The sequence below is a fragment of the Brassica oleracea genome, chromosome C7 (assembly GCF_000695525.1).
Source record: "Brassica oleracea var. oleracea cultivar TO1000 chromosome C7, BOL, whole genome shotgun sequence".
Lineage (NCBI taxonomy): Eukaryota > Viridiplantae > Streptophyta > Magnoliopsida > Brassicales > Brassicaceae > Brassica > Brassica oleracea.
This window is the reverse complement of record NC_027754.1, coordinates 38,729,901-38,739,860: the sequence shown is the minus strand read 5'-3', so window position 1 is coordinate 38,739,860 and position 9,960 is coordinate 38,729,901. Positions and strand designations below refer to the sequence as shown.

At 33.6% G+C, this 9,960-nt stretch overlaps 3 protein-coding genes across 4 annotated transcripts; 1 reads left to right on the top strand and 2 right to left on the bottom strand.

The window, feature by feature from the left end:
- Nucleotides 1-3,072: 3,072 nt before the first annotated feature.
- LOC106303256 (peptide methionine sulfoxide reductase A1) lies at nucleotides 3,073-4,683 on the bottom strand. Its single transcript, XM_013739575.1, is given in 5 exon segments — nucleotides 3,073-3,238; nucleotides 3,408-3,506; nucleotides 3,675-3,838; nucleotides 4,345-4,481; nucleotides 4,680-4,683. Coding segments are annotated over 5 exon segments (570 nt in total).
- A 587-nt stretch (nucleotides 4,684-5,270) lies between these two features.
- LOC106304400 lies at nucleotides 5,271-6,115 on the top strand. The gene is made up of 2 exons (XM_013740810.1): nucleotides 5,271-5,555; nucleotides 5,800-6,115. The coding sequence occupies exons 1-2, from the start codon at nucleotides 5,312-5,314 to the stop codon at nucleotides 6,000-6,002; spliced, it is 447 nt and encodes a 148-aa protein (XP_013596264.1). The 5' UTR covers nucleotides 5,271-5,311; the 3' UTR covers nucleotides 6,003-6,115.
- Nucleotides 6,116-6,169: 54 nt separating this feature from the next.
- On the bottom strand, nucleotides 6,170-8,071 carry LOC106304399 (transcription factor MYB1R1). 2 transcript variants are annotated; one of them, XM_013740809.1, is made up of 3 exons: nucleotides 7,431-8,071; nucleotides 6,976-7,349; nucleotides 6,170-6,899 (listed from the first exon to the last, which is right to left on the bottom strand). In XM_013740809.1, exons 2-3 carry the CDS (start codon nucleotides 7,280-7,282, stop codon nucleotides 6,256-6,258), a joined length of 951 nt encoding a protein of 316 aa, XP_013596263.1. In that variant the 5' UTR covers nucleotides 7,283-7,349; nucleotides 7,431-8,071; the 3' UTR covers nucleotides 6,170-6,255. The 2 variants fall into 2 exon arrangements, with proteins under 2 accessions (XP_013596263.1, XP_013596262.1); XM_013740808.1 differs by having other exon boundaries at nucleotides 6,976-8,071.
- Nucleotides 8,072-9,960: the final 1,889 nt, after the last annotated feature.

Genomic DNA, 9,960 nt, shown 5'->3' with positions numbered 1-9,960 from the left:
GAGGAGGCGGCAGGAGTTTTTTCTTTAGGTTTAGGTTTTTTAGGTCTGGTCAAGTGTAAACCAAGTTAGGAAAATTGTAGTGGTCTGATTTTATTTTTTAATTTCTGGTTTAGTTTTGTAAACCAGAATTAATCTGTAAACCAAATTTAATTTATTAATAAAATTTATTTTATTTTCAGTTACAAAATAATTTTCGATTTAATTTATAATTATTTAAATTTTAACTAATTAATCCTAATTAAATATTCAAAATAATTTTTAATTGTTATATTTCTAGTTATAGCATTATATCAATGTCATTATATGTACATCATAACACGAATTGAAGCTATAGTTAAGTTAATAATATCATATAAGTGTTACTATCGTATTTGTATGTTTCGTAGCGTTCAGAAAACACTATCGTAAAAGGGGTACCTATGATTGTTGCCGCATACATAGCATTTGTGAATTCGCTATCAAACATCTATTATAGCATATTTCTTGAGCTAACAATTAATGTACATATTTCTTGTAGTGTCCGTCGTCAGAAATTGAAGGAGTCACCACTTTGCTTAGGTTTTGAAAGGACGATTTAACTTTTGAGACCCACAGGGGAGGTGATTTCGCGACAGCTGGAACCGGGGAAGGTTTTAGAGTCAGCGAGACAAAAGCAGTAGACTGGTTTTCCAGAGATAACGGATCAGAGAGGCGAGAGAAAGTCAGAGATCGCTGTGACATGTCTGGGGGTTGAAGGAAAAGCATATCTGGCGGAATAGGTGGGGGATCTGGTAGAGGAGCCAAAGGGAAGGAAGGAGAAGAGAAATTTCACCGGAGAGCGTGAGGCGGCTCCGGCGTCGTCGAGAACGGAGGAGATTCTAATCGCCTAGAGAGGAGTTTTTCTGAAAAAGTTTGTGAAACATCTTTTTTAAACGAGACATCCTTTTCCACGAAACTTCTTTTAGTTGACGTTCGTGAATCTTCGAATAGTATTCTAATGCATCTTAATACAATAATCTTTACGTTCGACGAATATATGACAAAGCCAATGATGGTTCAATCATAACTTAGTATCTAACTGAAATGGAAATATATTATGGGCGATAGAGGGAAAGCCACGTACGAGAGTTGCGACCCTGAACTCAATTCGTGCTACTCACGTTAGAGCTAGGGATATTGAACGACACGTAGTTCAATTTATATATTACTTTGCATTTTGTCATTATTTATTTAAGCAGATTCTAAATATTTTTGTTATCACTATATCACCATCTCTGTCTTTTTCACTTGCTTGACTCCCCTTGATTATCTTTAGTCTTCTATAATGTGTGTGAACGTACGGTGCTTTATAATCCATTATATATCAAAAGAGAACCAATGTAATAAATACGTTCGCATTAAACTGGACACATGTCACTTGTAAAAGCATTGTAATAAATCCGTTTACACTAAAATGAACACATGTCACATGTAAAGAGTTTCTCAGTCAAACTCTACATAAATATGTTCACACTATGTATTTTATTTTTTTTAATATAAAACTCACATGCATGGTTCTTCTTTACATTATTTTTACTGTTTATGAATAGAGGTGGACAAATTATTCATAAATTTTGATTTGATTTGTTATCCGTTTTGATTCGAACCGAAAAATCCGGATATACGTTACTCTACGAAGCAAATCAAATACTAAAATGCAATATTCATTAAAAAAAAAAAGCAAATCACAAATATCAGTATTGATAGGAACGGATATCCAATTTTAACCGTTATGTGCATATATATATATACATATATTTAAAGAATTATATATAAGTTATATATTATACTTATATAAATTTTACAATATTTTTGTTTCTAAATAATTTCATTTTAAGAATTTTATTTTTCATGTATTATTTTGAAAAAAAATGTCATTTAATATTAATTAACAGTATCTTTATATATTTATCAACCATCTTTATATACTTTTACATACACATACATGTGCACATTGACGTGAACACCTTATAACTAAGTATTTACCACAACTGAAATATCTAATTTTTTTTGGAAGTTAAAATATTATTTTTCTTAATGCTTCTTTCACTATGGACCAAATTGTAGTAAAATGTTTTCTTTTAATAATTTTCTTTTCTTTTTTTAACTATTATCCGTTTAGAAACTATAACATGAAACCATTGGTTCGACATCACGACTATCTAAGATTTATAAAATGAAAACAAAAAAAATAATAGTAATTTTTTATTATCACAGAAAAAACAAAAACATCAAACATTTTAACCGAACAAACCAAATAAATATTTATTTAAAATGATAGTTATATTTTAGGAGATTAAAAACCAAAAAACAACCTAAAACCGAGCCGATATCCAGATTAAACAGATTAATGTCTCCTTATTAAAAAATAACGAAACTAATAATCACATTTCGCGCAAGGCGCGGATTATTACACAGTGCTAGTTATTATTCATATTAGGTGCGACCACATTAAATTAAAACCCACAAAAAAAAACAAAACATACAAAATTAGCATATACGCTTCATCCAATCGCTGGCTGAGAGCTTGAAAGGTTTTATCTATCATCAACGCAAATATTTGACATAACCGAAAATATATATATAAATATCACCGGCCATAAGAATTTAAACTTGAAATTGATCTGAAGATTAAAAAGTTAGAAATTATGACACAACACAACCATCCAAAGTGATTTAATGTTAAGTTTATTTCTTTTCATTTTTTTAAAACGTTAATTCGGACAAATTATTCACTACAAGCACTACGGTCTACTGATCTAAAATTCCTTGTCGGTTTGAATATTTCGTTTTAATTTGTTTGGATATATATATAGTTTTTAATCTGAACTTTTAAAATCTGTTTCACTTTGGTTAGGAACTAAATATTGAAAGAAGAACAATACAAAACTATACTATTATATACGTTAAATTTTCTCGACACTCAAACTTCTATCAATACGACAAGTAACATACATAAGTAGCCAGCACCTTCTACACACAACAACAGCTAACTTAAAGTCTATAGGTAGGTGAAAGTAAAGCCCTCTGCCTCTAGATAGAAGCAAGGCTTTATCACCCGTAGCAGCGGATTGGGTCGTTGCAACCTTTTGCACTGGATTGCTTGAGTCCGAACCTCCCTCCTTTAGACAAGTATTGCTGGTTATCTTCTTCAGCTCGGTAGAATTTCTTAGCCGGTAAGATCTCTGTCACAATCTTCCTATCCACCTGATGCTGGTGACTCTTCAGCAGGACCGGCCCTGAAATTTAGGGGACTTTAGACGATTTAATAAAGATTTCAATAATTTGTAAACCTAAATTTTTTTTTTTTTTTTACAAATTTGGGGACCTATGTATATATAAATTTTTGGGAGCCCAAAGCGAATGTTTCGTTAGGTTTGGCTCATGACCGGCCAATGTGTTCTAGTGACTCGCGTGCTAGTTTATCTTGCTCCGGGTTGTAGTAATATATCCCTGATCTGTATTGGCTTCCCACATTGTTCCCTTGATCAGTTCAAAATGATTTAAAAAAAATCATTAAAACAGAGCAACCACATATTGCAGAGACAATAAGCCATGTATGTTCCACCTAAAAGTTTTAACCAATACATATATATCTAGGTGTTATGAGCATCAAATACATCAGACGATTAAAAGAGAAAAAAACCCTAACCTGACGATTCAAGGTAGTGGGATCATGCCTAGACCACCAGAACAACTCAAGAAGCGACTCGAACCTACACTCTTTAGGATCATACTGATTACGAACAACCTCTACGTGATTCGATGTTCCCGAACATGCATCCTCGTAAGAAGGGTTCCTCTACGTGATTCGATGTTCCCGAACATGCATCCTCGTAAGAAGGGTTCCTCTACGTGATTCGATGTTCCCGAACATGCATCCTCGTAAGAAGGGTTATGCGTGATCCCTTGAAAATATATGTTAGATTCGGGTTTATTATGCGCTTCCAACTTAAAACCAATTGAAAATTAGTGGACATGCCCTAACCATTTATATATTAGTTAATGTCCCATTGAATTCCTGATGTGGGATTAATTTATCTTTTATACCCCTGCTTGAGATGATGGTTCTTATCGGCCAAAAATTTCGGAATTTTAAGACAGTTAATTACGATCTTTATACCCGGTCGGAAAGGGTCAGATATTAATTATGGGTTTAGCGTATTTAGGATTTTGGCTCTGATATCATGTTAAATTCAGGTTTATTATGTGCTTTCAACTTAAAACCAAAGTTGAAAACCAATTGGTGGATTGGCCGCCTTATCCCTTTATATATTAGTTAATGTCCTATTGAATTCCCGATGTGTGAGTAATTTATCTCTAATAATATCCGACCTCTGTATGAGTCACTCCCGGAACCCTATGGTAAACTAATTCAACGCTCGGGAAACAACCGGCGGCGAATTGAGCAAACTGATTTCCCGGCGCCGGAGCGTCGGTGTCAGGACCCTGTGCGATCGGAGCTTGTTAAGTATGTTCGCGGCGAGTTTTGGAGAAACAGAGGAGACTAGTTAGGTGGGCAATAGGATGTTTCGGCTTATGCTTCAAGTTTATTTAATTATACAAAGTAGGTGCAAACTTTTGCGTTCGTTTTGTATTCAAGCTTTCGATTAACGATAGTAACAAATGGTCCCGAGCTAGTGGAGAAGCCCATTAAGAACCCATTACACACTTCGGACTGAGTTAGTCTAAAGATAGACGGTCAGTTTAATGTTTAGCGCCTAAAATATTTGAATTATTAGTTATACAGTTTAAACATTTATAAATTAATAAAAATATATATTATATTAAATCATTATTGAAAATAAGAAAATTTATATTATTTATTTTCACAACATTTTATACTATAGTATATTCAGTATTATAATTTATAATAATAAATTTATATTATTTATTATAGTATTATTACAATGATTCAGTTTAGAAAGAAATCGTCTTGGATTTAAAGGGTTTATCGTTTGTAATGTTTAGACGGCCGTCTATATAATTTTTTTAGAACATTGATTAATAATTATCTCATTTTTACTTTTCGTATTTTAACAGTATAGACTAAGATTGTTATTATTGCAAAAAAAACCTCAAGAAATTACTTTCGTCACCCTGGGAAGAAGAAACGAGTGAGATAATTGACAAAGTCCTAATTTTGATCCAAATGTACCAAAACCATAGGCTATATATTCGCAATCAACGAATTACTAAAAATGTAATAGAGAAACTGATCAAGCTCGTTTACAAAAACCATCAGCATCCTACAAAAAGCACTTTCTATTGTAATAAACTAAATAAAAGCAATATGTACAGATCCGCGAGTTGGAACCGTGGGACAGAAGACTACTCGTCCGCACCACCTAAAGGACTGTGGATGGGCTCCATGATCGGTTCCCTCGACGATGACGAACTACCTTCATACAATAATCCACCAGAGGAGATGATCAAGAAGGAGAAGTCACGTGCCAAGTTCGCAGAAAACGCTATTCACATCATTCCTTTTGTTCTTCTTGCATGCGCTCTCGTCCTTTGGCTCTTCTCAAATCCAGGTATATATATACGCACATTTAGGTCCAAAACCTATGTGAATCCAATCCGAACATGGCCACTTTATAGTTATACGTGAGTATTTTTGAAAATTTATCTTATCTACATGCAATATTTGTTAATCATAACCGCATATTTTTTTTGAATATAATGTTAAATTTATTCAAAGAAAATGCTTTTAAAAAAAAAAGAAATTTAATCTTGTATATCATAACCGAGTAATATTAACAGAAACGAATTTTGTAGATGTGGATGTTGGGATGAGAGAGGAATCTATTGCGGCTAGGATTGAAGGATTGACAATCGAAGGGGACATTGACAACGACAGCGATGGAACTCAGACTGGTTTCTTGGGAGCCACCTTAGAACTCGGTGGTAATTCAGACAAACCACACCATGTTGATCGGAACAGACGAGCTTCAAGGAAACTGATCAAAGGTTTCTACTAGTTTAAACAAAAGATTTGTTTTGATTATTTTTATTTAATCTATAAGTTTTGCTAAAACTATGAATGTTTGTTTTCTGGTTAATGAAGGGGCAGCTAAATTTAAATCCAAGTATATTTTCTTAAAAACTTGTACATGAATCCGGTTGGCAAAACTTCTGAATATATATAGAGGTATATATTCATGTGGAACTCATAACTAAGAAAACAATTAACACACCTGTATCTATAATAGATATCAAAAATAAAATGTCATTTCACTTCACATGAATGACGCCATGACCCGCCAAGTCTGTTTCTGCGGTAGCTTGTGGAGGAGGAGGAGGAGGTGGACGCAGACCGATATCAAGTTCCATACCATCTTTCTTTGCTATACGTGAAGCATCATTTGCCTGATGAGGCATACCAATCGGTAAAGGCCTTGGTACAGGTATACCGGAAGGGTGAACATACCTAACATGTTCAGGATTGGGATAGTAGTACATTGGATGGATCATAACAGATGGAAAGTTGTAGTAAGGTTGCACGGTTGGGTAGATTGGCATGTGCTCCATTGATAGATTCTGAAACCGGTTTGATATCTCAGCTTGGGTTTGAACTTGTACCGGTTCTTGAGATCCGGTTATTGATTGTCGAGATGGATTCTTCGATAATGATGTTGATGCGTCTGTCGTCATCACTTGAGAGTTCTGATCTTCGAGAGAGATGTCAAAGAGACTAGCACGTCTTCTTTTCTTGTCGTTAGCATTTAACCTAAGAAAATATTTCTGAGCATGACTCGCGACTTGTGTCGGTGTTCTTGTCGTCACGAAGTTTTTTGCGATTCCTCTCCAATCTCCTTTTCCGAGTTCCTTCAATCCAACCAAGAAGATCCGATGTTCTTCTTCGGTCCATGGCTTCCCTAGAAAGTTTAATCTTTAACTTGTAAAACAAGTCATTTTCCTTTTAATTATTTTCAAAAGAATAAGAAAATTTACCCTTTTTCTTCTCATGAGCGGATCTCCCCGTCTTAGAATGAATCTGACCATCGGAATGATAACCGTTATCTTCGACGGCGGCGATTGGATCACCGTTACCGTTACTGTTATCGTTAGCGAGAAGCGCATCAAGATTACCCAAACTGACACTCTTCCTTAACTCCGTCACCTCAGGCGACCTAATCGGGTCAGACGATATGTTAACGCCGAACAGTTTAACGCTTCCTTTATTGACTCCGTTAAGACATGTCGGTGCGTTATGACCATTGTGGCCACAATGTGAACATGTCTTCCCCGTCGTCACCATCTCTCTACGACGTCACGCCAACTAGAATCTCTCACGATGTCACGAATTGTATTTATATCTTTAATCTCTGCGTGTAGTTATAGGTCTTATATATATATATTTATCCGAATATGCTGAGCTGTTTTTGAGAATGTATTAGGTGTTTTACCATTTTCTTTTTTCCTTAAGAGATAATGCGCTTCCTTATTTATCTTCTTTTATTTGGAAGTTTTGACCATAGTTACTAGTTATTATAAGAAAAAAATCCAGCAGTATCAGCCTAAGATCATAACTAACGGTGTAGATGTTTTAAGTTAGGCTTTACTGGAGATTTTAACCGTTGGATTGTTTTCCAGCTAAAGAATGTACGTAGGGGATATAAATTCCGGTTATATAGCTGAGATATTCCTAGCTAAGATACCCAGATTTTTATCAATATCAATCCTAGTCTGAATGCAGTTGAAATTTACTTTTATCATAATCTATTACTTAATTACAACTCTTCTTTAAAAGATATATATATGTAAAATGCATGCTAGAAAAATTAAGGCAAAGTCCTTATTTGGGTGGACACTTCGGTTATTTTATCGGGTTGATTTGGGTTCGGTTTGGTTAATTTGGTTCTATAGTTTTTCTAACTGAAGTAAACTATAATTAGTTTGATTTGGATCGATTTCAGTTCGGTTTGTATTCGGTTTGATTTGTATTTCAGTTTAGTTTAATTGGATTCTCTTATTCTAGTGTTTTTTAAGAGAAATCATGTTTTAAAACATAAACACATGATCATGAAATCAACATAGTTTTTGTACATGAACTAAATATTCATTAACATTAACATATATTTTCACCAGCGAATATAACTATGATATATTTGCATCTTTAAGAAAGATACTAGATTTTGACCCGCGCTTTCAAAGCGCGGGTTTATTTTTGTTTTTTTTTTCAATTGACAAATATTTAGTAAATGTCACATTTTCATATATTTGTGTTTTATTTTATAAAAGACTTAAAAAATTTATTTTTATTTATCGTATTTCATTTTAAATGACTATTTATGTTAAAAAAATTAAACTTTATTTTTTTAATGAATTAAGTTGGTATAACTCTGATAAATTAATTTTATTATGGGGTTAATATTTTAATTAAAAAATTATATACTTTTAATAAAGATTTATACTTTTCAATAAAAAAATTCAATTATTTTTATGAATGCTTAAATTATATTAAGAAAAGAAAAAAATAATAATTAAGAATAGTTGAAAAAAAATTATTTGAACTTGGACTCAATGGTCCAAAGGAAAAAAAAAGGTGAGAATTGAATCTGATTTTTTAATAGGCCCAAATGGCCCAAGAGAGATTTGATTTGGGCTGGATCCAAAAATAATGACCCAATATAGATTTGTTATTAATATTACTTAATTGCCCTTAATGAAACATGCAATGTTAGTGAAGGAAACATGCCCCTAAGGTAATTATAACAATAGGATCCTGCTTTAATAGTATAGATATTTGAGTAGAGATTAAATGTAGATTCATGTATGTTCCAGTCTAGACGTTTTTTTTAACGTCTGATTAATTATGCTATTACAACGATGAGAAATATTACATATACGATTCTACAGCCGATAATTCTACCATCATTTGAGCTATTGCTTTCGGCTCTTTGAATGCCTAGGAGACGGTCTATCCGTGGGATGTACCTCCACCTGGGGGGTTAGGTATGTGTCTTTAATAGATCCGGGTTTAACCCTTTTAAGTTTAAAAAAAAATCTACCATCATATGAGAATGCACGTCTGACTGCATAGACCTCTTGTAACTTTTTTCTCCATAATCTGCATAATTTGCGTTTTCTGGGGTTTGAACCCCAGATCTCTCCTGGTGTAGAAACATTAATGAACGTTTAGTCAAACCACTGGACTAAGGGAGCTTCTACAGCCTAGACACTTTGAGGTCAAAATTAATATTTGGAAATTTTGACCAATTAAAATGGAAGAGATATAATCATCTAATCTATTAAAAGGGAAGTACAAATAGTACTTAGCCCTGACTTTTCCCAAACAATTACGATAGAATGCCACTGGGCTTATTCACCGTCGTTTTGTAGCATTACTATACCATAGCATTACCATCTATTTTTTCTTCTTGATTTTGCTTCGTGTTCTTCGTTGTATCTCCGAATTGTTATTCTTGATTCTTCAGTAGGAGATGGAAACTCTCTGCGCCAAGTTTCAAGGTTTGATTTCTGATTTTAATTTCTAGGGATTTCGATTTTAGAAAACTTTCAAAACTTTCGTTTCGATTTGTGTCTCCAGAAATTTTCAAGTTTTCGGAATTGGACGAGGTTAATAGGAAACAAGAAGACGAGTTCATTACCTTTGTTTCAGGTACCATCTGAGAAAGTCTCTTCCTTTTTCATCCATACTTCAACTTTCACTCTCTCATTACTTGCTTCTATGTCGTTAGGTTTGATTACTAATTTGTTTGACAATATAGTTTCTTTATTTTTTATGTTGTTAATTGCCTGCTGAACTCCAGTGTTTTGAAAGTATGTTCTTTGCCTGTCCTTCTCTCTTTTTCTTTTATAGCCTCAGACACAACATTTGAGAAGTGAAAACCAGAATTTGAAGGAGAACATGGAGAGATTGAGGAATGAGATAGCTGAAATCAGGCATGTAGTATTACTGTGTTAATCTTCTCT